The 27967-nt window shown below is 57.5% G+C and overlaps 9 protein-coding genes across 9 annotated transcripts; 4 read left to right on the top strand and 5 right to left on the bottom strand.

Annotated features, from left to right (window-relative positions):
- Window positions 1-42: 42 nt before the first annotated feature.
- Window positions 43-4195, bottom strand: F5144DRAFT_173676 (uncharacterized protein). Its single transcript, XM_066782645.1, has 4 exons — window positions 3473-4195; window positions 570-3208; window positions 290-427; window positions 43-232 (listed from the first exon to the last, which is right to left on the bottom strand). Exons 1-4 carry the CDS (start codon window positions 4045-4047, stop codon window positions 90-92), a joined length of 3495 nt encoding a protein of 1164 aa, XP_066644571.1. The 5' UTR covers window positions 4048-4195; the 3' UTR covers window positions 43-89.
- A 2251-nt stretch (window positions 4196-6446) lies between these two features.
- Window positions 6447-8283, bottom strand: F5144DRAFT_645134 (uncharacterized protein; the record flags this gene model as incomplete). The annotated part of the gene is made up of 2 exons (XM_066792871.1): window positions 7564-8283; window positions 6447-7508 (listed from the first exon to the last, which is right to left on the bottom strand). The coding sequence occupies exons 1-2, from the start codon at window positions 8173-8175 to the stop codon at window positions 6447-6449; spliced, it is 1674 nt and encodes a 557-aa protein (XP_066644570.1). The 5' UTR covers window positions 8176-8283.
- Window positions 8284-8750: 467 nt separating this feature from the next.
- F5144DRAFT_173647 (uncharacterized protein) lies at window positions 8751-9902 on the bottom strand. Its single transcript, XM_066782644.1, has one exon. It carries the CDS (start codon window positions 9727-9729, stop codon window positions 8884-8886), a length of 846 nt encoding a protein of 281 aa, XP_066644569.1. The 5' UTR covers window positions 9730-9902; the 3' UTR covers window positions 8751-8883.
- Window positions 9903-10730: 828 nt separating this feature from the next.
- F5144DRAFT_173627 (uncharacterized protein) lies at window positions 10731-13855 on the top strand. Its single transcript, XM_066782643.1, has 2 exons — window positions 10731-11032; window positions 11096-13855. Exons 1-2 carry the CDS (start codon window positions 10882-10884, stop codon window positions 13654-13656), a joined length of 2712 nt encoding a protein of 903 aa, XP_066644568.1. The 5' UTR covers window positions 10731-10881; the 3' UTR covers window positions 13657-13855.
- An 891-nt stretch (window positions 13856-14746) lies between these two features.
- Window positions 14747-16363, top strand: F5144DRAFT_628340 (Nnf1-domain-containing protein). Its single transcript, XM_066792334.1, has 3 exons — window positions 14747-15292; window positions 15488-15612; window positions 15787-16363. Exons 1-3 carry the CDS (start codon window positions 14873-14875, stop codon window positions 16097-16099), a joined length of 858 nt encoding a protein of 285 aa, XP_066644567.1. The 5' UTR covers window positions 14747-14872; the 3' UTR covers window positions 16100-16363.
- A 311-nt stretch (window positions 16364-16674) lies between these two features.
- Window positions 16675-17924, bottom strand: F5144DRAFT_591473 (uncharacterized protein; the record flags this gene model as incomplete). The annotated part of the gene is made up of 2 exons (XM_066790281.1): window positions 16675-17341; window positions 17398-17924. 2 exons carry the CDS (start codon window positions 17922-17924, stop codon window positions 16675-16677), a joined length of 1194 nt encoding a protein of 397 aa, XP_066644566.1.
- Window positions 17925-20345: 2421 nt separating this feature from the next.
- On the top strand, window positions 20346-21224 carry F5144DRAFT_173594 (uncharacterized protein). Its single transcript, XM_066782642.1, has one exon. The coding sequence runs from the start codon at window positions 20450-20452 to the stop codon at window positions 21029-21031; it is 582 nt and encodes a 193-aa protein (XP_066644565.1). The 5' UTR covers window positions 20346-20449; the 3' UTR covers window positions 21032-21224.
- A 1721-nt stretch (window positions 21225-22945) lies between these two features.
- On the bottom strand, window positions 22946-24956 carry F5144DRAFT_173556 (uncharacterized protein). The gene is made up of 4 exons (XM_066782641.1): window positions 24650-24956; window positions 24520-24594; window positions 23419-24459; window positions 22946-23353 (listed from the first exon to the last, which is right to left on the bottom strand). Exons 1-4 carry the CDS (start codon window positions 24824-24826, stop codon window positions 23057-23059), a joined length of 1590 nt encoding a protein of 529 aa, XP_066644564.1. The 5' UTR covers window positions 24827-24956; the 3' UTR covers window positions 22946-23056.
- Window positions 24957-25500: 544 nt separating this feature from the next.
- Window positions 25501-25940, top strand: F5144DRAFT_566919 (uncharacterized protein). The gene has a single exon (XM_066788572.1). The coding sequence runs from the start codon at window positions 25517-25519 to the stop codon at window positions 25775-25777; it is 261 nt and encodes an 86-aa protein (XP_066644563.1). The 5' UTR covers window positions 25501-25516; the 3' UTR covers window positions 25778-25940.
- Window positions 25941-27967: the final 2027 nt, after the last annotated feature.

The raw sequence follows: 27967 nt of genomic DNA, 5'->3' as shown, positions 1-27967 counted from the left end.
CCCGTTCCTACCCTGCCCATAGTACTCGTCATCTTCCAGACCGACACCATCCCGCTCATCATCCAACCGCAGCCGATCCATGTCCCGCTCTAGCCCATTCCTACCCACACCATCGCGCGGCGCGGCATACCCGTTCGAGGGGCGGACAATTCTGAAGCCAGAGCGCGGACCACGGTGCGGCTGGGGAGGAGAACGGGCCCGTACACGGTCGACGCTTGGGCTTCGGCTGCGGCTGCGGCTGCGGCTTCGGTCCCTTTCACCGCGCCGATCTCCGCGCCGCTCTCTCTGCCTGTCGCTATCCCAGCCCCGCTCGGGTTGACGATGACGGTCCCCGCTGCGGTACCGATGCCGATGCCGATCGCCGCCCCGGTCCAGACCCCTGCTTCTGCTCCTGCTCCTGCTCCTGCTCCTGTCCCTAGTCTGGCCCCTCCCACCGCGCTGCCTATCCAAACCCCGGGATCTGCTCCTGGTCCGACCGCGCTGCCTGTCCAGGCTGCGGGTCCTGCTACGGGCCCTTTCCCGGCGTCGGTCCCTGTCCACGCCGCTTCGTGACCGGTCTCGACCCTGACCATGGCCATGGTGACGGTCCCGGTGGCGCTGCTCATGGCCCCTATTCCTCTCGCCGCCCTCGCGATGATCCCGGCGCCTGTCCACGCTCCGGCTTCTCTCCCGGCGCCGGTCCCGGGTATGGCGATCCCGATCCGGGCTGCGAGAGGGAGACCGCGAGCGTGACGCAGACCGAGATGGGGACCGAGACGGGGACCGTGCTCTACCCCTGTTGTCGTAATCATCGCGGTCGCGGTCGCGGTCACGCCCAGCGCGCCCCCGACCGCGATCTTCCTGTATCACGACGGGCGACGCCCCTCGCCTTCGGCCTTCGGCGGCCCTGGGCGGCACGGCGGCGGCGACGACACGCTCGGCGACCCGTTCGGCCATGTGCAGGGCTTCCTCGTGGATGTCTGCCCGGCCTCTGGCGTAGGCTGTTGCGTAGAGGGCGGTGGGGTTGAGGGCGGGGTTTTGCGGTGGTGGGATTTGGGATGGGTTGCCCTCTGTGTTTCCTGGGTGTCTTGGGTGCATTGCCGGGTTCGGGCCGTTTGCTGGGTTGCCGGCCAGGTTTACCGGCTGGTTGGGATTCATTTGGCCCATTCCGTTCATCCCGTTCATGGGCCCGGGACCGCGCGGGGCCATGTTCGGAGGTGGGTGGGAGCCGGGCGCCGCGGGGAACCCTTGCCCATGCTGTCCCGGCACAGGTCCGGGATTGTGTTGACCTGGGGGAGGGGTTGGATTAGGCTGGCTTGGGAAAGCGGTTGGGTTATGCCCTGGCGGAGGCCCCTGAGACTGGGCTCCCGGCGGCGGCGGCGGGAACTGGGCTGGCCCTGTTGGTCTTGGTCCAGTTGGGACCTGAGCCGTAGGGGGTTGTGAAGCTGCGACAGGTGGTGCGGCATCGGTCATGTTTGCGTGACCTGGCATTGGCCGAGGGAATCCTGGCCCCGGTGCTGGATTTGACATGTGCCGAGGGAGAGGCTGCTGGTTAAGGACCGGAATTGTGTGTTGACGTTCCCCTAGATCTGGTCGCCGCTCATGAGAACGATGTGGTTGAATATGGACCTCTCTCTGGGGCTTGCCGCGGGGGAACTTGGGCTGGATACCGTAGTGTGCTGGGCTCTCCCTGTAGCGTGAATTTTGCCGTGGCCGATCGAAGAAGTCACGGTTAGAAGTGTACGAGGGGGTCGAGGGGGAGGTGTAATCTGTGTCGTCGTCTGCGTCGGAGAAGACTTTGGAGGAGGCTGACTCGTCTGTACTGAGTGGGCTACGGGCGCGTTTCCGGATGGGTGAGGATGGGCGACGGTAAAGTGGTGAACGCTGGTGGAAAGAAGCTCGCCTGGCGGGTGAGTTGGGGGGTCTCCGAGGAGGAGCCTGGCCGGGGCCCGTTCTTGGATTTTGGGCGTAGGCCTGAGCTTGGTGGGCCGGGTTGGAATTTCTGGTCTCGGTAGGCCTTGGAGGAGGTTGGGGCGGCGGGTTGTTTAGCTGAGAGGGCGGGATACCCTGCTGGGGCGGAGGGTTGTTCATCTGGGGTGGTGGGACATTATGCTGGGGCGGCGGGGGGTAGTATCCGTTCACAGGTTGAGTTGCTGGCGGGGGGTACGCTTGCTGCATGTCCGCAGTGTGGATATTGTGCTGGGCATTATTAGGTGGTGGCGGAATAGAGAAGGGGTCGATCTCAAGTCTCGGCGCCCTCTTGAAATAAGCCGTGATGCTCACTCGCTCGGTGGTGGTCTTCTTGGGCTGTTTTGACTTGGAGTGTGGCTTGGAGTGCGGCTTGGAGGGCACCCTGGCAGCACCAGACTGGCCAGCGTCCTCCTTTCGGTGCTTATCATTCCTCCGCTCCCTCTCCGTTTCCCCTTCCCATTCGTTCTCCTTGGGTTTCTCCTCGAGTTCATCGTCCAGCTGGACAAGTTCCGTTTCGAACGTCTCATCATCCCACTTCTTCCGCAGGCGGAGAAGGACCAGCTCGACCTGACGTCTCTGATCCTCGGTAAGATCCCTCTTCTTCTCGGTTACTGAGGTGGTAGTCTGGTCGAGCTTGCGGACTGCGCGAGCCGCTTCTTTCTTTGTGGTACTCGGGTCTGGTCTGAACTGTACACGGGCCCAAGAAGGCTTTCGTCTTGTACCGTCACTGGCGTGGCGGCCCCCTTCGTCTCTCACGATGCGAATTATACAGTATTGAGAGTGCGCCTCGCGCTCTTTCTCGCGAGCTTCCTCGTTTGTTAGAGGCCGCTCCTTGCGAAGATCGGAGATCTCGACATGAGCATCAGGCTGCGCTGTGGCATATTGACGTTGTCGCCACTGTGGCGTTGATGCAGAGACTGGCGTTGTGTAGTACTGCTGCTGCCCGACTGGCGACTGGGGGTGGTATTGTTGCCCGCCGGCGTTTACGGTCCGGGGTGGTTGTTGGCCAACCTGGCCTTGATAGCCGGGTGTTGCAAGGACGGCAGGTCGGTTGACTGCTGGGTTGTAAGGAGGCCGCTGAGGCTGGGCCTCATGGAGGGTGATAAATTCCTCTCCGGGCATTTTGACTGTGATATTGCAGGGTTGAACAAAAAGGTGTATTTCAAGCCCCGAGGTATGGGGAAGGTTGGGACCTTGGGAGAGAGGGAAAATTCTTCTGCCCCTTTTGGCAAAGGCGTCTAGGGCGGAGTGGGAGTGACTTATACCGGGTGGATGGTAGGTGAGTAGATGACCCTGCTATTGAACCCCCAGAATCACAGCAGATCAATTATGAGATGGTATGGGGTAGATCGAGGCGCAGCAGGAACTGTCACATTCAGGAATGCGGAGAAAGAGAGACATAGAGACCGGGCAATGGCTTGGGAGCTAGATATATTGCCCATCTTGAGGGTAGCAGAGGACGAGCCTCTGAGGTTACGCAACCAGCGGGCCAATTCAGATGAGAAAGAAGGTGTGTGCCAACCTGTTCTGTGGGCGAGTGTGAGACTCGGCATGTACGGCAGGGACTTGAAGAATGGAGGGACGAGGCAACCAGACACCATCCATATTGATAGTATATTCATCAACAACTGCAGATGGTGTATTGTGGCGTAATCTGCCAACGAAGCTGCAGATCGAGGCTCTCGCTCTCGCCTCTCGCCTCTCGATCCTCGGAAGCCGGGCAAAGAAGGTGCATGAAACATGGTGGGCGAACCAATTTTTCAAGAGTGCCAAGTGGTTGCCTCTTTGAGCTGCTCTGCTTGACCGGGCAATAACGAGGCAGACACAAACAGAGGAAGGCTCGGGTCGGGCGTATAAGCCTTCAGGGCAACAAGCTGGGCTGTGCTTGCCGGGTTTCAGTTTATTAGTACCTATCGGGATCGGATAAGGTACTGATGGGAAGGGAAGGCTCTGGAAAACTGATAGAAGGAGCCACTCGGAAGGTGTGGCGTGCTGTGCCGTAGCTCTTTCTCTCCAGCCGTCGTCCTCGTCAACCCCGCATTCTCGGTTTATCCCTCGAGACCTGCCGTCAAAACTTGCCAAACCTCGCTTGGTCATACACACGTTTATTACTTATTTCCCCAGCGGTGCGGTGCGGCTCTGCAGGATGATCTGAAGAGTTTCCGCTTTCGGCTTGTCTTGGGCTCTCGTCGGTGATACATGCGATACATGTTGCGAGGCAGGGCACTTGCGCTCAGTTGCACAGCAGAGATGGGTTTTGGGTGGCTTCGTAACAAGGGGCATGCTTGGTGCGCGCTGGTGATGTCTGAATGGACCGGGTGGTGTTGGTATGCGTGATGATTCAGTGTGATCGAGTTCTTCCAACAGCCTTGCTTTTCTCTATCTTGGTTCCCAATGGGAACACTGAGATGGATCCCACATCAACCCCGTGTTGGTGACCGAGGTGAGGGGAACAAGCCCGAGAGAGAGCTAAACCCGCATAGCTCCCACCCTCCTTCAATGACAGCTTCACTCTTTACAACACGCGTCGCTGTTCCCTACTTCCATCTCGTTCACTGCCCGCTCTCTCGCCACCTCCCAAATTACATGCAGATACCCGCAGAGTGCAGTTGACACACTGCCCACCAAACATAATCCAGTGGCTTCGTCGTCTGAAGCTGGACATGCCTTGGCATGCAAGCTAACATAAGGGATGCACCGCCCGGCAGATGCACCCAAGAAAGCACTAGAGTATATGTACGGCATCAGCATCTCATCCGTTCGTTGCCCGGTTACCAACGCTTGCCGCCCGGCCGCGGAGCCGTCCTCTTCGAACGTTACATCTCTTGATGGCAAGGGTAAAATACATTGGGATAATATACACATCACAGTAAGGGCGCGACGCCACACTGCTTACTTTGCCTTGTATTCCGGTTGGCGCTTGTGACGGCATGGCTGGGCTGAGACCAAAACCCCGAAAGAGGGCAGAATCAAGGATCGAGCCGCAGGACGGGAGCCTCAACTGAGTGGATAGAAGGGAGCAGGCTGCCTCATCTGCGAGGCTCGGGGCATTCCATTTGTCATATCATGGGAGGTGGATCAGCCCTGATTGCAGGTATCGTACCACTCTTCTAACGCCACACAAGGCAACTGCTTTGGGATTTCTCTCGGTTTCCTCCTGGTATCCTAGATCAGGAGACACGTCTACCATAGCCCGTGGTTCGCGGCCAAGCACAGGAGAGATGGACGGCCGTCGTTGCGAGTCAAGCCAACGAAGCTGACCAAGTCCTCACTCAGGTGTGCGTTGTTCTGTGAAACCCCAAACTCACGGGGCCATTTGCATCTATCCATTCAAAAATGAGAGATCGCCAAAAAAAAAAAGCCCTCCGCCTAGATAGCACGGCCTCGGTATGAGGGGAACATCCAAGCGGAGAGAAGACGTAACTCTGGTTTCTTATCCCCGGCACGAGCTAGTCGGACAGGGCTTCCACGCCCACAAAGCGTAGCAGAGCATCCCAACGCGGTGCAATAATGAATAGCCTTAAACAGGACCTCGTCCAGCCCGTACCACCTTCATCTGCAAAACGAATCCAAACACAAGTCATCCGAGTAGTCGTATCACCGATGTGACAGGAATCCAAAACCCCCTTACCCCTTTCAGCCCCGGTGACGACGGTGACGACAGGGACGCATCAAAAGCCCCGAGCCCGACTCCTGCATCATCACTACGACACACACACACACACACACACACACACACACACACACACACACACACACACCAGACGCCGAGGCACTCGACAAGAACCGAGGGGCCGATGCAAGGAGCCCGTCAAAAAAACGATGTTGTCCAACCCTCCAACCCCCGCCAACACACAACAGCTACAGGATCCAGGTAGGTAACACAGAAGATTAATCAACTAACCAACATGGCTCAAGCTAGCCTCATTGCATCACCGACCTCGAACTCAACCACCAGACCCAAACCCAAACTCAAGCACGAGACAACCAGCGTGATCAGCCGCAGGCACGTCCCCTCCGACAGACCGGTTACACAAGTTCTCCTTCCCGTCATCCCACACCACACTTGATGCCTGAGAGTACATACACCCCCGCAAACACCAACTTTGTGCGCCAACTCGACTCAACCCGTCACACCCCTACCCCTTACCCCCTGATCCTGGCGTGTTACCATGCCACAAGCCTAAGCCCGGCCGAGTTTACCGACCCCGTTGCGCAACAACAGAGCCAACTTCAACGAGAAACACCGACAAAGAAGCCGGGAATCGAAGGGTGCTCGTCACGAAAAACACCCACAGTATGGTTAATTGTCCATGTCAATGCAAAGCACCCGATGATTATGAGCAAAGTGTCTGATTCCTAATCCTAGACCCCTATCCGATGAACGCCTGCCCCTTACCCATAATAACAATAACCTAAGCATTCCAAACTCTGTACATGCTCATAGTCAAACAGCGCCATCAATGCTCCCTCTTGTCACCACAACTCCTGTTCTCTCAGTCGGATTTGCTGTCCGAGTCGGCGCCGTCCTCACCGCAGCTATTTTCGCAGTCAGAGCCATCGTCCAAGTCGTTGTTTTCACTGCAATCATCCTCGCAATTGTTGTCTGACCCGTCGTCCGAGCCCGACTCATGGTCCGCGCCAGAGTCATGGTCCGAGCCAGCGTCATGGTCCGAGCCAGCGTCATGCTCCGAGTCAGCGTCATGGTCCGAGCCAGAGTCATGGTCCAAGCCAGAGCCATCGCCGGACTCATCACCACTGTGATCCTCGGGGCAAGACCGCCGCTTGCAAGTCTCATTGTTCTGGCGGTTGGCAACATGGCTGCAAGAACTTTCGTGGCATTTGCTGGGACGTGCCTGTTTGAGAGTGCAGACCCCGTCGTGGCAGTTGTTGTCCTCCTTCTTGTCGCCGCAGGACTTGGTGTTGCAGTCCTCGGCAACCTTCTCCTGCTCGTTGCATGAGTCATGATGGCAGCTGTCTAAGCCACAAGAACCGGCCTTGCAGTTGTCCTGTTTGTTGTCCTGTTTTAGGTCACAAGATTCACCCTTGCAATCATCCTGCTTCTCCTCACAAGGGACCGGAAGGGGGATTTGCGGCTCGCAGATCGACCAAGTGGGCTGGTGGAAAGGAATCACGGGGATCACCTCGATCTCGGCATCGTGTCCTTTGTGTCCCTTGTGGTGGTGCCCATGGTGCTTCTTCTTCTGGGGGATGACCTGGCGCGAGCTGACGTGGTACTTCTCAAAGACCCAACAGGAGTGCAGAGTCTTGGTGTTGTAGTGTCCGCCAAACTTGCGATGGTCTTTGCTCACCGAGGGGCGGGGCACTTCCTTGTTCTTGTGGTGGTGGGCGCGCTTGCCAATCTTGCCCATCCCACCAAACTTGCCCATCTCGTTGTTGTGTCCCTCGTCCTGGTGCTCGTCGTGCCCACCGTGCTCGTCATGCCCACCGTGCTCGTCATGCCCGCCGTGCCCGCCATGCCCGCCATGCCCACCGAATCCAAAGTGTTCGTCGCGGGCCCATGAGTGAGCAAAGTCGTTGCCATGGCCACTGTGGATCTGGAGATGCATAGTTAGTGGGAGATCGAGCAAGGTAAAGGATGACCGAACTCACTTCAAGCTTGTTCACGTCACCATGGCCAGACACCTCGTACTTGGCGCCCAGCTCTCCCGACCCAGTGAACTGGTCGGGACGGTCGAAGCTCGCGTGTAAAGGCCACTCCATCTTGGCGGGTAAAGACAGCCAGTCGATCTGGCCGTGGCCAGCGTACTCCCAATGTGACTGATTCCCAGAGGCACCATGGGGCTGTTCGATGGCGTCATTGTGGGAGCCGCCGGAGGCTGAGTCGTGCGACTCGCCATGTTCAGGGGCCCAATCGACCTCAACTTTACACTTGATCCCGTGGTGGGTGTTGGCGAGGAGAGGAAGGAGTGTTGACAAGTGCGCCGTGGTCTTGGGGCAGTCATCCTTGGCAACCCAGTTCCAGAAAAATGACCAGCTGTAGAGGCTGATCGTACGTGTGGTCTCGAGCTTCTTCTTGTGGTGGCCGTGATGGCCGTGCCCGTGGTGGCCGTGGTCCGCCTCGTGGACTTCGGTGTGGTCAATCTCGCTGAAGCAGGTAACACGGTGTGACCCGCGTGCTGTCTTTGGACATGTCGAGCCTGCGATGACAATTGGGGGACAGAGGAGGGCGGCGACGAGGCCGGCCGAGAGTGCCGACTTCATGGTATCGGTTGGCAATCTGAGAATGGAAAAGCTGGTAAGAGCAAATTAAGTAAAGGAAACAATGATGAGATGCTCAGATGACCAAAAATGGGATTGATGTTGTGGCGTGGATGAAGATTGTTGGAATGGAAAAGGAAGAGGTCCAAGAATGGGATCAGAGAAGAGATTAAATGCTCGTCTCTGAGCATAGAACTCCTTCCAGATAGATTGTGGCCTGATGCAATGTGGTATGGGTATTGGAAGGGGCAGGTTCACATCAGAGAAGGTGGCCTGGGGAGACCTCAGACCTGGGAAGGGGCAACAACGCATTTGCAAAGGGGTTAGGGAGACATGGTTTGTTGAGCCATCGGGAAGGTGCGAGGTGCCAGATTACACTGCCCACAAAACTCCACGGAAGGGATGTGCAGGAGAAGGCTCTTTCTGTATAATCCTACTGAGGTAGGTGCCTAGTAGACAAGGCAACTGCCCTGATGCCTGTCTCAGATCCTTCCTTGCTTCGGGATCGCAGCGACCACTACTGGTCCTTGCCCTCCACACAACTTTAGATCAACCAGGGGAGAGCACAGCTTAGAAGGCCAGGTGCATAACTTGCATATCCGAATATGGACATTCTTGTTGTTGAAAGTTGTAAGAAAGCTGATTATCCTCCAGTCAGGAAGTCGTCGCAGACGAGTGTATCTGGAATGACTAGTGCGCCCTCCACAGCAATCACGAACTGACCGATGCCTCCATTTCGACGGCCGGTCCCTTATTCCCCTTCTCCCGGACAAAATACCACGTATCCAAGATCCTATCCTCATCTTGCCCCGTCCGCTGCACAAAAGTCCCGTACAGCCTCCACCCATGCCCCTCTATCAACTCCAGCAGCCGCATCATCATAATGCGCACCGCGTTGCCCGCCGCCTCCCCCCTCGACCGCCACGGCTTGCCCTTGAGCTCAAACTCAAACGAATCGTGACTCCAATCCCCCTTCGCAAAACACCCCATCTCCTGCAGCGTCTTCTTCACCCCCGCGACCAACAACCCGAGATGGTCATGGTCATGCTGGCTATCCTCCCCGTCCGCGTCGTACACCAGGCGCAGCTTGTCCGTCCGCATGGGGGCTAGAACGAGCCACTCCACCGCGGGCACCGTACCCGCCACCCCTCCAGCCCGCGAGCGGCTCCGGAAAAATAGCGTGTCCTTGGAGGTATACCGCTTGCTGCACAGCACGGACGTGACCAGCTCCCAGCCGTGGCGGTAGAGCACGGCGAGCACGTCGCGCATGAGGCGGATGCCGCCGACGTGCTGCTGGGTGCCGAAGTAGCCGAAGGGCCGGTCCTTGCACTTGTACTCGAACGACAGGCCCCCCGCAGGGGGCGACGACGAGTCGAGGCCCGGCGGCCAGGCGGCGACGATGACGGGCTCGAGGACGGTGGCAAGGGAGGCGGGGAAGTTGAGGAAGCGGATGGTGTCGGATTTGTGGAGGGAGACGGTTGCGTAGCTGCTGGAGGGGAGGGTGGATGTGGAGGTTGGGGCGAAGGGGGAGGTGGGGGATGAGTGTGATGAGGACATGGTTGGTTATTGTGGTGTTGTGGTGTTGTGAAGTTACTTTGATGAGTAACCACCTAGGTAATCATGGGATGGATAACAAGAAATGGGATGACAACTAGGTGAGAGATGGGACGAAAGGCGAGTGGGACTAAATACTCTCGAAACCACAGCGTGAGGCTGATTCTTTGAATCGCATCATCCTATCATCTCCAACGTTCTGTAAGCCCTGCAGAACACCACTAGATAATTTCTCGCCGGGTGCATGGATCACTTCAGCTTCGACATCATCACTGCGAGGGTTGAGGCTCATGGTCGGTCACGAACACGGAACCGGAGCTCGGTTAGGTATACGATGCAACCGGCCATTTTTAGACCCGTGGAAATTCTAGGCTCAAGGCCCTTCGCAATCTGCTCGGTTGTGTCGACTGACCAGGAACAGCTCTACAAAACTTGAGAAGACCACTGAGCTATTTCCCAATCGGGTTCTACGTTAACAGCATGAGACTGTGTGAAGGGCAGCGCTGCGGAAGAATGCCAAGAAGACTGCCTCCGTATCTCGTTTCGATCGCTCATTGGTGCCTTTGACCCACGAAAACTTGGTCTGAAAACAAGCCACCCAAGCCACTCAAGCTTCAGACGGACCCACATTTGATTCCCGCAGATGGATGGTGAAATGGTGGAGGCCCGAGCTTGGCTGGCTTTCATGGTTCCCCGGCAACCAGTTGTTGGCCTTGGCATCCCCAGCTGACGGCAGGGCCAACGCATCGAAGGGTCCAAGAGCACCACCGAGGTTCTCACTTTTTTGGAGGCTGTTTCTGCCATGGGCAAGATGACGATGCAAATCCGCACCACGGCCGTCCTCTCTTTCTAAGACAACCTAGAAACTATTTCCCCACGAGCACTAATTATCCATGTGCAAGACAGAAGCACAATTGCGTCCAATCACTTACACGCCTGACAGCCCGATTGCCCCGCCATTCCTTCTTCCACCGCCAAATTGACGGGATTTATTGCCGGGGGTTGGTCGTCGAGGGTCTAGATAAAAAAGCCCAGCATTCCACAACTCCAAACTACACAATCTTTTGACAGCTCGGCCTCCCGACTGCGGAATACTCTGCTTCACACCACTCCCCAACCTGCCCGCGCTGGGCTCCATCGCCGCGCATCGCCGCAATGGCGCCGGCAGACAACCTTTCCCCGCCGGGGTCGAGTTCCTATTCTTCCGACACCCTGACGGTGGGCGATGGAACATGGGACTTCACCAAGAACACATTCCTGCTACCCAACCTTGTAGGGCTGAATTTTGACACTATGCGCTACAATGGTATGTGGGCCGGGCCCTACCGAGACATCCTAAGCCAGCACCACTAATACCTGGGCCACATAGGAATGGGGAACCGCTTTGCGACACTGACGGAGTACCACTCGCTGATTCTTGGCCACGGCGTCCTTGCTGCGATAACGTTCCTCTTCATCGTCCCCATAGCCGTCTTGCTAGCCAGGTTCTACACCCGCCAGCCGGGGAGCGCCGTCCGCTACCACGCATACTTGCAAATCCTCGCCGTCGGCCTCACCACCGTTGTTTTCGTCCTTGGGTTTATTGCCGTCGGCCCACCGCGCAACCTGACGAACCCCCACCATGGCATTGGCGTCGCTATCTACGTCCTCATCCTGCTCCAGGCCTTTGGCGGCCGCCTCGTTAGCAAGATCACTGGCCGCTCGTTCCGGCTACACATCCACCGCTGGTCTGGCCGAGCCATCACGCTGATGGGCATTGTGCAGGTGCCCCTGGGTCTAACGCTATACGGGTCGCCCAAGCACCTGTTCATCCTTTACGCCGTCTGGATGGGCTTCCTGCTGGTGCTTTATTTCATCCTAGACTACCGCGACTACGGCCGTCGTGATTACAACAGAGGTCGTGCTCATAGCAGTCATGTTGGGGCTGGGGATGAAAGTAGTCGAGTTACCGAGAAGTCCGGCGGCATGATGAAGTGGCTCGGTCCGCTCGCCGCCGGCGCGGGAGCGTTGGCACTGCTCCAGGGCCGCAAGAAGAACAAGGACACCGAACGGGCCTTGAGTCGCAGCCCCAGCCCAGTGGGCCGGCCGCACCGCGCGACTGTCATTTCCTCACGACGAGAATCGGATAGCTACTACGACGAAAAACATCCGGACCAACGGCGTGTGAGCGGCGTACCAAGCGGAGGCGGCGGAGGCGGCTTCATGAATAAGATTTTTGGAGTCGGTGCCGGACTGGGCGCGGGGGCGCTCGTCGCCAAGATGATGAACCGCGGAGACAGGCGCCACGACGATGAATATTCGGCTGTCGCAACCGACACGCCTAGCCGTGTACGCAGACACCCGCCGCCAAGGAGCGAGTTCACCGAAAGCGAGTTTACGGACTTGACGGAGGACACCCGAAGATATCCGAGCCGCCGCGACGCAGAATCATCCATTCTCCCGCCCCCTCGACCACCGGCGGGCGGCGGTAGACCGACGAGACCTATGACCCCGCAGCGTTCGCACGCGGCTACATCCCGGTTTGACAGCACTATCGATGGCTCAGATTACTCGTCTTATGTTAGCCCCTCCAGGAGAGCCTCCGAGCCGGCGCGAAAGAATAGTACTGGTGGTGTCGGAAAGGGGCTCCTTGCCGGGATGGGGCTGGGATTCCTGGCTAAAATGGGCAAGGACAAGCGGGATAGGAGAGAAGAGGAGCGGTTGAGGGACGAAGAAGACAGGCGGAGGGAGGAGGAGGAGGATAGAAGAGCAGGGCGCCGGAACTCGAAGTACATGGGCGACGGGTATCCGACCCCGACCAGGCAGGGATCGAGACGGCGACCACACAGGCCTCCACCGTCTGGAATCACCGCCACCGAGACCATGACCGGGACCATGACTGGGACCATGACCGGAACTTCAGTGTTCTCGGAGGAATCATCGATTGAGCCGCGCGGCAGTACACCATATGACCCAGCGCCGCCGGGTATGCGGCCACCTCCACCAGGCTCAGTCCCCGCCCCTGGGGCCCCTCCTGCGCCGGGAGCCTTTGCCGGAGGGCCACCCCCAGCGGCCATTCCGGTTGCAGGCACCATGCCCGGGCCTCCTCCGCGATACGACGCAGCCGACCCAGTGTCGATGCCACCAATCCCGGCAGACCCGCATGGGATCTTCCACCGCGACTCGGACGGCAGCGAAGCCTACGGCGCCACCGCCCCCGTCCGCAGCCGCAGTAGCCGACGACGGCGCGAAGCCGACCCGGCCATCGCCGCCGCCAACGCTTCCGCTAGCGCCCTGGCCCTCGAGGAAGAAGAGCGCCGCCGCCGGGGCGAGCGCCCCCACCAGAGTCCCGTCAGCGTAAGCCTGCGCGTGGCCGAAAACGACCCCAACCGATTCACCTTCCGGCGCGTCGCCGAGGGAGAAGCCGCCGGACACTCCGGCGGCAGCAGCCGCCCCCGCCGCCGCGCCGACTCGGTCAGCAGCCAATCCGGCAACGAGACCCCCACCGCGGCCAGCGCCGGCAGGAGCTATCGCCGCGACCGCCGGCAGTCGACCAGCCGCGGCCGCGCCGAGACGGCCGCCGAGCAGCGCGTCGAGGCAGGAAACACCACCGGCACCTCGGCCGACGAGCTGGATCCCCCGAACCCCGCCTTCGCGAGACGCGCCGGCGGCAAGGACTCGGCGTACTATTCCGGCGGGGCCGGCGCCGCTGCCGGTGGCGCTAGCGGTAGTGGTGGTGGTGGAGCGGGCCCGTCGGGCGCCGTGCCTGCTGCCGGCGCGACCATGTCCACGCTGGATAGCCCTGCGGGGCTCATGAGCCCGGGTGGGAGCCATGCTACGTTTACGAGCGTGCCGATGACGGATGCGGGCGCCGCGGCGGATCGGAGGCGCAGGAGGAGGTTGGAGCGCAGGGATGGAAGTCGGCAGCCGACTAGTGTGGATTATTCGTGATTGCGTAAGGTAGTGAGTGTGGGTGGGTGGAGGTGGTTGTGATTTGGCATGGCGTTGTTGTTGTTTTTTTCAGGTAGGGGGATGAGGTATTCAGTGTATTGTCTTGATGAGGGAATGAGGTGGATGCGAATTGTTTTCTTTTGTTTGTGTATAGTTGGTGAAGATGGGCTGGGGGAAGATGTGTGGTATGATGTGATGAAGGGTGGGTTGGGGGGAATAAACGTGCTTCATGTCGAGATTGAGATGATATTTTCTAATACCCGCGATGTAAATATGTAGATGAATTTCCTTGCGTTTTAGTTGGGGATCAAAAATGGAATTTTGAAGATGTTCGAGTCCGGGCTTCGATTGCTTTGTTAAAGAACCGTTTTGGGGTTGTTAGTGGGGGGCCTCAGAATATGGTTCAAGATCCAAAATGCGGTTCAAGAAGTTCGAGTTTGGGCTTCAATTGCTTCTGTGAGGAAACTGTAGTTATTAATTGGGGGAGAGGTCCAAGATGTTCGGTCTGGGACCCAACCGCCAAAAGGTGCTTCAACATCAACATCACCAACATCAACAGGATGTTGAATAAAAAAGACAAAAAAGCTCACCGCGCCAGCTTCCTGGTAAACCAGGCCGGTGGACGGCTAGGAAAAACCACAATCGCAAGAGGGCTACTTTCACGTGCAATCTAGGATTGACACCGAAACAATGCAGCTCATTGAAAGAGTTTTTACGAACATCAGCGTGTCTCGAACAAGCGACCTTTCGACCGGTAAACCGGCGGAGCTCAGAAGCAGATTCTAGACTTCTTTAGGCTGGTTACCTCCGCCAGACCGCTAGGCCATTGGGGAGGTCGGTGAAATTAGGGACTTCAAAACTGGTTCATGTACCCAGTAGGTAGGGCGGGCGGCATGAATGGGCAGGAATGGGCATTTCATCTGATGATCCGAGGCTGTCGCCAGGTGCTTGGTGGTTGATAGAGCCCGTGCGCCCTGCAGCTCAAGCAACAAGCGAGCTGCCCCGCGTTTTGCTGGGTCCCCTGTCGCTGCACCCCGCCGCCAAGGGTTAACGCGCCGCATCAAATGGATTCTAAGCGCGACGCGACAACCGCCGAAGCATTTTTAACTCCAACGAGGTCTGGTGGGAACGGTCAACATCCGGCCAAGAGCTGCGCAATTATTGTATCGGGTCAATTACCACGCCATCTCATCAGTGGGTACAGCAGTATCCGAAAATGGCCTCCGAACAAGACCCTCCCGCCCCGGCGCAACCGCAACCGCAGGACCCAGACACCGAGATGCCCGACCACCAGCAACCACCAGCACCACCCGCTCCAACCGACCCCTCCGCCACCACCACCACCACCGAAGCAACCGAAAACGCACCCCCAAACCAGCCCGAATCCCAACCCCAAGACCAACCCCAAGAACCCCAAGAACCCCAAGAAAAGAAACAACCGCCACCACCCCCCCCAGCACCCGGCCCGCGCGCGGCACGACTACAGGCGCTGTTTGCGTCGACGGCGAAACACACGCTGGACAAGATCAACAAAGAGAATTTTGGGGCGTGCTTCCCGACCATTTCGGACAAGGCGCCGGGGACGCTGGAGTTTGTGCAGAGGCAGATGGTGGAGCGGTTGGGGGGGTTGTGGAATGTAGGTGTTTTTTTAGGGGGGTTTTGTTCTTTTGTTGTTAGTTGGGGTTGTGTTGGGTTGTTTGGGAGAGGGGGGGGAGACGGTCAAGGGAAAGGGGGGAAGGGGGTTGTTTATATTTAGAGGGGGACTATTGGGTCTTAGGTGTTGATTTTGCATTGCATTTCAGGACAACAGATAAGCTAACATGGACTATAGAAAGAATTCGAGACAATCATGGCCAACCGGCAGGTTGTGGCACGGCTGAACGAGCTGGAAGAGCTAGTCAGCGACGCTGCCCGGCGGAGGATAGAATCCGACGACCCAAGTTCACCACCAGTCCCGTATGTTTGTTTACTTTTCTCCCCCCTTTACCCACTCCCCTTTCTCTTTACCTCCCCCCCCCCACCTCCCCCTTCCTCCCCTCTTCCCCCCTCCCCCCCCCATCATTCCCCCTCCCATCATCCCCCCCAACAACCCCCCCATCACCCAACCCCCCCAACTAACCCCCTTCCCAGACCACACACCCTCCCCGCCCCCACGATCCTGCACGCCCACCTCACCCCGCACCTCGCCTCCCATCAATCCCAACTCAACGCCAAACTACAAAACACGCAGGCGGCCAACGCGCGGCTGTGGGACGAGATCCGGGCGCAGCGGGCCGAGATGGAGGCGCTTCTGGCGGGCGTGGAGAAGGCGGTGCGCGACACGGAGGGCGCCAACGCATTGCTGGGGGAGGTGGCGGACGAGTTGGCGGCGGAGACGCGGGCGGCGGAGAAGGATGTGAGGGGGGTTAGTGTTGGTGGTGGGGGTGGTGGTGGAAATAAATAGGGGGTAAGTGAATAGGGGCTTGTTGTTGAAGAGGAGGGGGGATGTGGGATGATTGAAAGTGGTGGGATAGGATGGATGAAATGCCGGATGGCGTTGAGTGCGCAGTCAGAGGGCCAAGCGGGAAAGGAAACATGGGGTTGGCGTTGCGGGCTGGGTTTAATGCTGGATATCTAGGCGTTCACTGAGGGCGTTGCGTTCACATATAAGAAAGCCAAATGAAACCCACGAGATCAAAACAAATCAAACCAAATTGGTATATTGCTGTGTTGCTTCCAAAAGCTCCCGATATATACTGGTATGTCCATCACACGAGAACCCCCCAGTCTCCCCGGGATTCCGTCTTACATGCAAGAAAAAGTGGTATATGATGCTCGACCCGCCCACCGGTCCGCAACTTCCGAGTGCCATGCCTAAGGATATGCAAAAGAAAAAGCTCGCCAGATGCTCCGCCTGTACCCAAGAACGCCACGCCGCTGGTATGACAAAAAGAAAGCAAAGGTATATCGCAGGGGGTTGCTCGTAGCGCACGACCGTGGCACAACCGCCACGGGCGACGTAGCCTCACAACCGCACCCTTAAATCAGCCTGTTCTCCGGCATGATGATCTGCCACGGGCCCATGACATCCAGCTCGCCGTACGCTGGCGGCAGCACCCGGACCATGCGCCCGGTGCCCCAGTCCACGTACCAGCGTTTGCCCCGCGCAATCACATAGTTGCTCTTGCGCGGGCTCTTGAACAGCAGCACGCTGTAGCACAACCGCGCGTACAGTAGGTCGTGCGTCGTGCTCCAGCCGTGCTGCGGCTTCCACTTGCCCGTCTCGGGGTCGATGCTCTCGTTCGGATACGATGTCGTCGATAGTCGCCCCACGATCGGGTGGTCGGTCCGCGGGCCGTACCCGGCGGTCCCGTCTTCATCCCCTCCATAATCGAAGTCTGCTGGTTCGTCACCTCCACCTCCTCCATCGCCGTCTTCATCTTCGTCACTCCCGTCCTGCCTCCGCTGCTCGGTCAGCCGGTGGAAGCCGATGCTGTCTTCGGGTTGTGGCCGTTGCCCGCGCAGCCATCGTATCCGTTGGATCCGTGGTACGCTGAAGTCTCGGGGAAAGTCGCGCTCGTCGATTGGTGGTGACACGTTGATGGCGGCGAATATCCCGTCCAACCATGAGACAAATGTGCCGAGTTCGACGCACGACAGGAGGAACTGATCTGTTTCTACTCTCATGCGGATGACGTATCGTCGCCTAGTTTGGTCAGCTTTTGGTCCCTCAAGATGGCCCCCCATTCCGAGTGTACGCACTTTCTGTAGTCGGCGGCCATCCCCGCATCCGCGTGAAGCAAGCTGTAGCTCTTCTCCAACGTCGACTTCTTCACCCACGGCGGGTTGTCAGGCGAAATGTCGGGCCCGTCATGCTTCGACGACGACCACCACCCACGCTCCTTCTTGACGGAATAGACGTTGAGCGCAGTGCCCCGCAGCTCGACGTAAACCATCCTCCAGTCGCGGTATTCGGCCCGCTTAGTCGTCTCCTCGATCTCCATCTTGCGCATAAACACCCCCTCCATATGCACAGCGCACGAATACTGCGGCAGCACGTCCTCGGCGATGTGCCTGGCAGCGCCTTGTCCGGAAGCTGCTTGGGCCCTCCTCTGCGCGGCGACGACGGCCTTCACGGCCGAGTCGTAGCTGGGTGGCTTGGCGGGCCGCGATGTCATGAGCTCGCGGTAGAACATGTCCTCCTCCATCGACATGCGGCGCGGGCGCCCGGACGGCGCGTCGCTGCCGACGCTGTGCTGGGAGAAGGCATCGCTGGGTCTTCGCGCCATGGGACGGGGACGGGTGCCTCCTCTCGACGTGGTGGTGGATGGGGGGTGCTACGGCCTTGCGCACTACGGCGGCGGCGGCGGCTTTGTCGAAAATGGGGACCAAGCCCGTTCCGTCTCCCCCTCCCCCTCCCCTCCTCCCTTTGGGTGTGTTGGTGTTGGTGTTGGTGTTGTGTTTGTGAGCCCTGACTCACTCGGTTGCTGGTCCGGTCCTCTCCGGCATGACATGCCCGGCTCCGGAACAGCGTCGAGTGGAGTCCCCCGGAGGTACTAGAGAGGCGATGTGAGAATGCCACGCTCACGGTCCTTGGGTGCGGTTTTCTGATTCGGCGCTGCACTCCTTGGCTCTAACGGGCCCTCTCTTTTTTCTGCACAAAGTCTGGCTTACACGAGATGCCGAGATATATCGATCGTTCAGATGAGGTGATTGCCAAGGCCGCGAAACTTATCATCCAAAATCACCAACAACATCCAAAAAAAGAGGCTGTAATGCCGTCTAGGGTGAGCAGCAGTAGCGCGATGGTGTTTATGCGGCAGTGTGGTAAACGCAGGGGCTTCGAGGTGCGTCGTTAGAAGTCGGGATGCCCAGATCGGATGACTGACTGCAAAAAGACACCTCAGGGAAGGAAAGGTGAAGAGGGCACAAAGTAACGAGCGGAATGCGACCGGAACTGGCGCTAACGTTGTGAACAAGAGCGGAACACGGAAAGCGGAATGGGCAGTCACTTTGACGTGGCCCGCAAGGTAGGTGCCAGTTGAAACTACCAAATTGGCAGAAGTGGAAACGACGATGGAGAACGGGCGAAGTGACGGGATGCGGAAGCTGTGCCAATTATCCTAGGGAATCGATCAGTGACTGCTTGGCGACAGGTTGAGGGGCTGAAAGCCACCCCGGCCCGTCAGCATTTCAGTGGGTTTGATGGCGCCCGGATCCCTGGATCCGTGCCAAGTGCCCTGTCTCTTCTCAATCGAATAACTGAGACCTGACCCGACCCGACCTTCATCATCCTCAATATCGATCTCCCGTTCCGCACCTGCCGTTGAGGAAGGCGAATTGGGTTTTCAGTACTGCCGAGTGTAGGCCGGCAGCCAACAACAGGACGAAGTGCAGTCGAAAGCACCTGCACCATCTAGATTCGCAGCAGTGTCGCTCGCTTGCATGGGATTGTCGAGCGAATGGCCGATCCGGATTACACGACAGAGCTCTCGCCATGGGCTTCCATGTCCTCTCCTGTGCAAGGTGTGACAGCTCGCCCAAATGCTGTGCCGGGTTGCTCTCTTTTACCCGACTGGGTTTCCAGGAGCCGTTGGGGTCCAGCAATTGCATTCCATCAAATTTCATTTGGCTCTGCATCTCTCTGCGACGCTGAGAATAGCTCTCCTCGGCTCCCGCCTCATGTCTGGCATATAGTAGATTATCTACGAATAATAGCATGGCGTGATGGCCCGGTCGGACCCACGTCTCGTTCTCTTTTGTTTCTTCCCAGAGCGATGCGGCCTCCACGTCAGGGAGGTGCTTGCGCAACTTCATCCCAACTCGGCCCCGCCGTGTCGATGGGCGAGCCGGGCGTGACAAGCGCCAATCAAAGGGCGTGGGCGTTGCCTCACACAAATCTGGGCTAGGCTGTTCCGGGTAGGTGGTTGAGGGTCCGCATGGAGTCGGACAGCAGGGTTCATGAAGTTGGACCCCCGTTTTGAACAAGAATTCACTTTTCGCGTTTCTTTTCGCAGACCGAACATGTTTCAAGAGTCAAGAACACACTGCAGCGTGATCATCGCTTCTCTCTTCCAAGGGAGCCACCCGAATCCATCTCTGCCCGAAACATTCTGGCACCTCGTGCAGCTGGCTGCATCGGGTCGAGCTGGAGCCTGTGCCGTGGACTGGCGCTTCGGCTTGTGCTCCCTCTGTCGTTTCTAGAAGGCAGTCAAACCAAGCAACGGAACCTGGTACACCAAGCACTTCTCCGTCGCTTCCTGTCGCCACACCGCAGCAGGGTCCATTTCCCCAAACTCCGTGCAGCAGCTGAACTTGGCAGGTAGGAGCCGCGATGGAGGAGCTGACGAAAAGAACCTCTCTGGTTCGGTCCCGACTCCCCCTGCGTGGGCGGTTGTTGGACGGAGAGTCCGACTGCCACATTGCTTTGGTGTCTGGCCATCGCCCTGTGATTGCTCTTCGACGGGCAGGCCAGACCAACAGGAACAAGCCAGGCTGTTCATGAAACCGCACCTTCCTCTCCCATCTGTGAACTTCTCGGCAACCGCGCCGCCATCTCCCCTCGAGGCTGAACCGTCTGGTGGGGTCCGGGTGGGTCCAGACCATCGATTTCCGTTAGTTAGAGTGCGGTCGACCTTTCGGGAAGGTGGGAGCAAGCGCTGCCAGGCCCGACATGATCTTCGGCAAGGGCGCGGTAACGATTTGCCCTTGCCGTTTTCTTCCACGAGTGGCTGGCCGGAGTTGATCGTCTCCGGACAAGGAAGGCGAGAAGCTGTGTGCAGCGAAAACTCATTCGAGCCATTCTCTCAAATACATGGTGCAAGTGGAGAGAAGATCCGGGAGGTACGTGGCCGTCGCCACTCTGCCACAGCCCTTGATGTACTCGGTGGTTTTTTGCGGTTGTTTTACGGCTGTTTTGCGGATGTTTTTACCGCGTGATGGATTGGATGCGGGAAATGTTGCCTCGAGAAGAAGTTGGCGCCTAACATTGCTGCTCCAACAAGTCTCCCAAGCTCCCTTCCGACGCGAGCAGCCGGCCTCGTTGGTGCCCGGAACTCGGCATCGGGTCGAGTTGATAACCCGCATCCTTGGAGCTTACTCTGCACCGACCGCCTCACAGACGATCCCGACGGTGTTTGACATACGTTTCTTCGACTACCCATTCCCGAACCGGCCTGGCGGACGCGGGGGTAGACAGGGCTATGGTCAACCCCATGGAGCCCCGTGGTTCTGTCCTCCACCAGCGCTCCGGAGCCGGCGAGGGGCGGAGTTGCGGACCACGTGGAAAGCGCTATCGGACGTCAGCACGGGGGAGACTTCCCAATGGGAAAGAAATGATGAGTCTGCCGTCTCCGAAAACCTTGTTTCAGTGATCCATGCCCGGTGCGGCTGCTGAGGCAGTCGACAATGCCTCGGAACTACATACCTGTCGGCACTCGAGGGCCGATCCCTCGACGCTGGTGGACGATCACCTAGGCGATCCAGTGACGTGATTCCCCTGACCGTTCACCGGTTGAACCGGGTCGTGGCAGATTCCGTGGGGAGCGGGCCAGCATTGCCTGGTCTCGACTCGGCAAGCGATGGAGTTGTCGATCCCCAGGGCAGACCTGGGGCGCCTTGAGCGACCTGTCTGCGATCGACGGCAACATAATCCCCCAGTTGAAAGACGACCCCGCCTTCCGGTCCTTATCAAGGTGATCTTGCCCCCGTGAACATGAGGAGCGCTCGATCGTCTCGGAACATATCATGAAATCCGAGATATTGTGAGACAGGACCGCCGTTCATGATCGCCGTCATAACGGCGCTTCCCTATCACAGCCATCCAATTCCCCGAACCCCCAAGAGAATCTACCAACCAACGTTCCAGGGTGACCACTCTTGGAACGATTCCAGAGGGTTATCTCGCCTGCCGAAGTCGTTCATATTTCCAAGATCCCAAATAGTACCTCGTAGATACCCGTTTCCGCTCGAAGCTAATTTGAAGTCACGACGATCAAATTACGTCGACAGCACAACAGAAAGTGTCGGCTCAGAAGAGTTTACTTGTCACATCCTTGATATCATTTGGCTGTGGTTTTTAGGACGCACTTTTACAAACACGCTTGTATCAGACACAGAGCCACACCCATAGTTTGGTAAACTTGCAAAGGAAGGGTTATAAGTCAACTTGGAGTGGATGTGCCCAACTTCCCCGGGTAATGGCTTAAAAGGGAATCCGTTGAACATAAGAACCTACCTCTGATACCTCAGGACTCATCTTCTCCCGCTTTGAAGCAGTGTCAGTGCCCTGTAAATGCGGCGTGACGGGGGCATGTTTTGACCCCTTGCTGCCCACCATATTCTACTTATAAATACCACCCATGACATGAGAAAAGCGAACACTTCAAACGCCACAACAGAAACTACCCATGCACTAACTTGATACGGCTGCCTTGCTCTCGAGTCCTTACTACTCGAACCTTTTGAGGAACTATCCTTTGGAGTTTGGCGGTTTCCTCCCCTGACGGTGACACCGATCAAGCGCTCATAACCAGTCAGTCAGTCTAAGCAAGGAGGCCACTCTGATATCAGTCTGTCCCAAGCAAGTTGTGGCTTGGTCCCATGGCTGTCCACCACCAGTACCTTAGGTATGTACCGACCGACCAGAGCTACTCAGCTATGACAAGTAATACCACAACATCGAGGATATCTCGGGTCCGTTCACACCACCATTACACACACCCACAGATAAGTCAGAACACGTGCCACAGCTATCATTATACCTCACGTCCAAGCCTGGCAAGCTACGTTGATCTGCCCATACTACCTACTAATGTATGTATGTCTGTCTGTCCAGAGCCTCTTGATCGTATCGCCCGCCTATCCATGTCGTAGGGGCGGGACAGCCTGGCTGAAAGGTTGAGGCAGAATGAATCCTTCACCCCATGGTCAAGTAGCTAGCCCAGCACATCAGACCTTCTCAATCTTCGTTGTACAGGCCACCCAGTACCGCTGTGCCATTGCTTCCCGACCCCCAGCACAACCAACGGGTTATTGCCCCCAAAGGCGTCGAAGGCGGCAAAAGCAGGGGAGCAAACAACGAGGCGGCAAAAAGAGCAAAGATAAGAAGAGCCCATCGGATCCAGCAACGCCAACACGCAACGCACGTCCCTTATGTCATAGAAAGCACAACCTTTGCATCGAAAAGAGACATCCATAAGTGATTCTTTTGGCCGGTTTTCCTGTCCTAACCTCATCCATAATACCCCGTTACTCCATGACGCACCGATAAATGCCCTCGCCACCCAACTCATAAAAACCCGCCGTGATGTCGATACGATATAACGAAATGTCCAGGTGAATAGTCACTCGCTGCGGAGGCCGGCTTTGGCTCCCGCGCGCAAGGCAGCGACAAATTCAGGCGTTAGGCGGTGGTTGCCAACTAAGCAGCACCGGCCTGGGAAACCCCCCGCCCGCGCGGGCCGCCGCCGCGGCCCCGGGACTGACCGGTAAAACCACCGCGGCCACCACCCTGGCTGCCAGACCGGGAAGGCTCGAACCCACCGCGGCCACCGCGACCAGGACCACCCCGACCAGCGTTGTAGTTAGCACCGCCGTAAGCGTTGGCCTTGGGGCGGCGCTGCTCAACCATGATGTTCTCGCCGTTCACGGTGTGGGGATTGGCGGCGAGAGCGGCGTTGTAGCCGGCCTGGGTCTTGAACTCGACAAAAGCGCAGTTCTGGAGAAAAGAAAAAAAAGTCAGTCAAGCGTCGCTCATGGTGTGCATGGGTTCCAGACTCGTACCTTTTGGCGGTTAATGTCGAAATAGGCCAGCTCGCCAAAGGTGGTCAGAGTAGCCCTCAAATCCTCCTCCTTGACCTTATCAGTGACGTACTTGATGTACGCCATGGCGCCCTCTTTCTCGGGCGGCGCGGCAGCGACAGGCTGGACACGGCTCTGGCGCTTGGTCTCCGCGGTTTGCCACTCGCTACCTTGATCCTTGGGGGCGGCGGGTGCAGGGGCTTCCTGCGGCTGAGCGGCCGGAGCGGCCGGAGCGGCCGTTGCGGCTTGTTGGGGGGCAGCAGGGACTGGAGCGCGCACCTGAGCCGGAGCGGGAGGCGTGGCGGCCTTAGGAATAGGAACGACGGGCCGCGAGGCTCCAGCAGCCACCCGGCTGGCCCAGGACATGGGCTTGGGGGGCTCCTTGGGCTTCTCTGGCTGAGCCGGAGCGGGGGCGGGGACTGGAGTACGGGCCGGAGCTGGGGCAGCGGCGGGCGTAGGGGCGGGGTCCTTGGGTTCCTCCGGCTTCTCAACATCCTCCTCGGCAATCTCCTCGACCGCCTTCTCAACGTCGGCTTGGGGCTGCACCTCCTCCTCCACGGCAGCAGCCGGCTCCACCTCGGCGGCAGGCTCGGGGGCAGAAGGGGCTGTAACCGCAGGGGCCTCCTCAGCAGCGATCTCCAACTTCTCGTCAACGACCTCGGGTTCCAAGGGAGCTTCTTCCTCTTGAGCGGCTTCCTCCTCTGCAGCGAGAGGCTCGGCCTTGGCCTCGGCCTCAGGGGCGGCGGGCATCTCGACACGGGCCGAGGACTCCTCAGCGGCCGCCTCGGTCTCTTCCTCCACATCATCGTTCAGGAACCGCAGCATGTCGTTGAGGACGAAGTAGCCGGACGGTTGTTGGGCAAGAACGAATGTCTGCACAAACTTCTTAGGTTCCGCTTCCTTGTTGGCCAGCTCGCCGATGACAGTGATGAGAATATTCTCCTCGGAGCCCTGGGTGTCAACGTTGGAGATCCGGACCTTGCAATCCTGGAAACCCATGCTCTTGATACGGTCCTGGATGGGCTGTTTGAAACGGGTCAACATGAGCTCCCATCATTTGACGACCCTGCAGTCGGCACTTACCTGTCTGCCGAACGAAACATCGACGACCTGTGCCTCGCGACCGCAAACGAACTGGGCCTTCTTGCCGTAGTACAGCTGCGGAGACGGTCAATTCGATTCCATGCCAGAATTGACGAGGCATTCAACTCACATGCAGTCTCTCAGGCGACTTGCTCATCGTGGTGTAGTATTGTTCCACGAAGTACCAGCCGACCTCGACCTTGGGAAGGTTGTTGGTAGCGCCCTCGGTGCCGGTGCTGGCCGGGGCCTCTGTTGTTTGGACCGGAGCAGCATACTGGTCGTGATTAACATTACCGTTGGTCGCCATGATTGCTATATGTTCCTAGGATAGGGTGAAATAGCTGTTCAAAGCGAATGCCAAAATTCGGCGTGTGTGTGTGAGGGGTGCGTCGACAGGCGCAAAGGTCTTCAGCAATCGGAGGAGGGGGAACGATATGGCTAGCAAAAGAAGCTAGGTCAGCACAAGTTCAAAGAAAAGGTTTTCTGGGTCATTGAGGGCCGTACAGTTCCAGAGAGTCGAGGTCGATGCTCGGTTCAGAAAGCACCAGCCAGATACGTCAGGTTCCAGTTACCTAATCTCGCGCGCACCTTCAACTCGATATCGGGCAAGGGCGAGAGGGGAAAAGAGATGGGGTGGCGAAGAGTACAGAGGGAAATCCGTCTGCGAAATGGAATGCGGGGAAGAGGAAAAAAAAAACTGCTCCAGCGGAGTGGGAGATGGAGGAAGGAGACGCTCGTTTGCAGCTTGTTGCGCAACTTCTAAAATCGCAAAGCTGTGGTGGTGCTTCAGAAAATTGGTTTGGGCGAGTTCGGGCCCGGCCCACAAGAATAGTAGAGCACAGAACAGGTTCCATGGCTTGGCAATCTGGAACCTCACGCACGCGGTTTGCCACTACACACTGTGCAGCCCCCCCACTTGCTTCACTGCGCGTTTGACCCCTCACACCATACCTTAGGTAAGAGAGCGAACAACAGCAATACGGTTAATAGGGAGGCAATGGGTTCATCATTGGCCTTTTTTTTTTTTATTTTTTTTTTTACTACCTACCCAGCTCGCCACATGACTAATACACGATGGTTTTGCAACTTAGGCAATACATCCGAGGCGAGGCGACTAAGGGTGCCCAAACCTCCCATGGGCGAAAAAAACCGAACTCCAAGTGTAGGTAGGTACCGACAAAACGTTCAACTAAAGGAACGGAAAAAAGTCATTCGGAGACTCAGAGTCTTGTTGTTCGACTCGGTTTCTCTTCTTTAGTTTCTTCTACGTGGTTTTCTTTCCCTCTTTCTTTTTGGTTTCCTTTACTTCTTTCTCTTTTTTTAATATCTTGTTTCCCCTTTCGAGTTCGGCTTTTTTGGTCGGAGGGTGCCAATGTGCAGCGAAGAAAGAGCCGCAACCACCCGAGCTGTGGTCGAGCTTGCGCAGTAGGTATGTACCTCTGCGTCCTATCAGCTGGACTCACCGTCTCGGGATAGCCTACCCAGATCCGGGTCCGGGTCCGGGCCCGGGCACGTGCCGGCCCGCTCGCATCTCCTACACATCTCCGGCGGCTGTCGAATCTAATTCGTATGTTGTCAACATCGACTTTGTTGATCGCGCTTTTTACCGCCGGGAACCTACCAAGTGATTCAACATCCGTTAGAAAGGGCATAGAAGCCGATTGACCCGTCCCCTGTTCCCAGACATGATTCCTGCAATTCGCTTCTTCCATCCACCTCTCTGCATAAATGTTGTATTGCGATGGCAGCCTCTTAGTTATTTTACCCGCGCTGGTCGGGAACTACCTAGGTAGTTAACTACTGCTCCCTACCTGAGAGGTTAGAACCTAGACGGCGGCCTGTTTCCGCAGTAGTGAAACGAACAGCACCTTCAGCAAGTTGAAGCGCAATATTGGCTCGGTACGGGGAGAAAAGATACCAAGCCACCCAAGGGGAAGATTCTCTTAGGTCCTTGTAATTATGAGGATAACTCCAGTGCGGATTGGTAGGTGACGCTTAGCGACGGCATGCTTTGAAAGACAGTTAGCAAACTGTTGCATCCTCAGGCCAGTGGTCAACAGTCCAGTCCAAACTAAACGCCAGGAGAAAGTGGGCTGGGTTTAATGCCGAGCTGAAGGCCAAACGTTGCATCTAGTGACGCCGAGCCGGTGAGTTTTTAGCTAACTAAATTGGAAATGTCTTGACACTTATTCGTAGGTAGTTTATGTGGATCTGCGAAACCAAGAAGTTGCCCGGCCGAGGCAGTTCGAATTTGCCGGGGACGAGGCAAAACGTCTTCTCATTTCCCCTCCCAGCCCGGTTGCCTGCCGGGTCTGCTTGGCCAAAGGGCTATAACCACCGGCAGGCAAGGACTGATGGCGGTGGTCCGTGTCGTAACTGGGATTGCGAGCTAGTGGCTTTTCTCCTCCTTCCTGTCTTGGCCCAGAAATCTCAGTCATTGGCCGCAGGGAAACCAGCACCAAAACCCAGCAACTGTCTTGATTATGCTGCTTGTCTTTCCATTGCACCTAGCCCTGGGATGGTTAAGTTGTCGTTGAGGGGGATTTTGATTCTGTGGATTCTCGTTCAAGAGAAAGTGGGAGATGGTTCCCGACACACCTCAGTACCTATGGAAGCGTAGATGTCCGGCAGTTACCGTCTGCGGTGCCCTTCGACGCCGAGGCCTTCCAGCGACCTAACTAAAAACCCCACCACCAGTCAGGCCTAGCATCAGGGGAAACGGGAGCTAACGAGCTTCTGTTACAGGCCAGGGTCGCATTTGCATGCACCTAGACCAGGACACGAACGTCTCTCAACATCTCTTACCGAAAATCGGGCCATGGAGAAGCAGCTCTAACGGCGTCTAGCGTCAATCATTAGTTTCCCCGTTGCGATAATTATGGGTGTTTCGGGTTGGCGATCTTGTTGAGATTTTTATTTCTGGAGCTTCTGCAAGGTTCTCCTTGCTCATCACTTCATTGCCTTCTCGGCCGGTGCCGATCCTGGACCCTCTGCCCGCTCTCGTTCTTTTTCCAACACCCCGTCAGCCCGTTTCCAGCTGGGGGATTCGCCTTGCGCCTTGCGTCTAGAGCCGGACACCGTTTGCCGGCATCCTCCCTCCGCGCTAGTCGGCGAACTCTCGCCAAAGCGGCAGCGCCATTGGTGAGGAACAGAAACAAAGGACCGGAGCTGCCCCCGCCACTGCAGAGGAGCCACACTACTTAAGGTAGTTGACTGCAACCCCATCCACCGCGGAAGCCAGGCTAGGCTTCCGTCTCCATCCGGTTCTGGAGAGAGTCTATTAGTGGCTATTAACTGAGCGATGCTGGGATACGTTTCTACGTGACTAGTATGCTTTGTGCCCTACCGAAGCGAATCCGAGACCCCAAACCCACGCACGGCATGCAGGAGTGGGCTGCCGCTCATTTACTGCCATCTCTAGGTCGCCGACATCCTGGGCCCCCTGCGT

This window comes from Chaetomium tenue (assembly GCF_020726465.1).
Source record: "Chaetomium tenue strain MPI-SDFR-AT-0079 chromosome Unknown F5144scaffold_3, whole genome shotgun sequence".
Lineage (NCBI taxonomy): Eukaryota > Fungi > Ascomycota > Sordariomycetes > Sordariales > Chaetomiaceae > Chaetomium > Chaetomium tenue.
The sequence above is the reverse complement of the archived record's forward strand: the minus strand, read 5'-3'. Positions and strand labels throughout refer to the sequence as shown.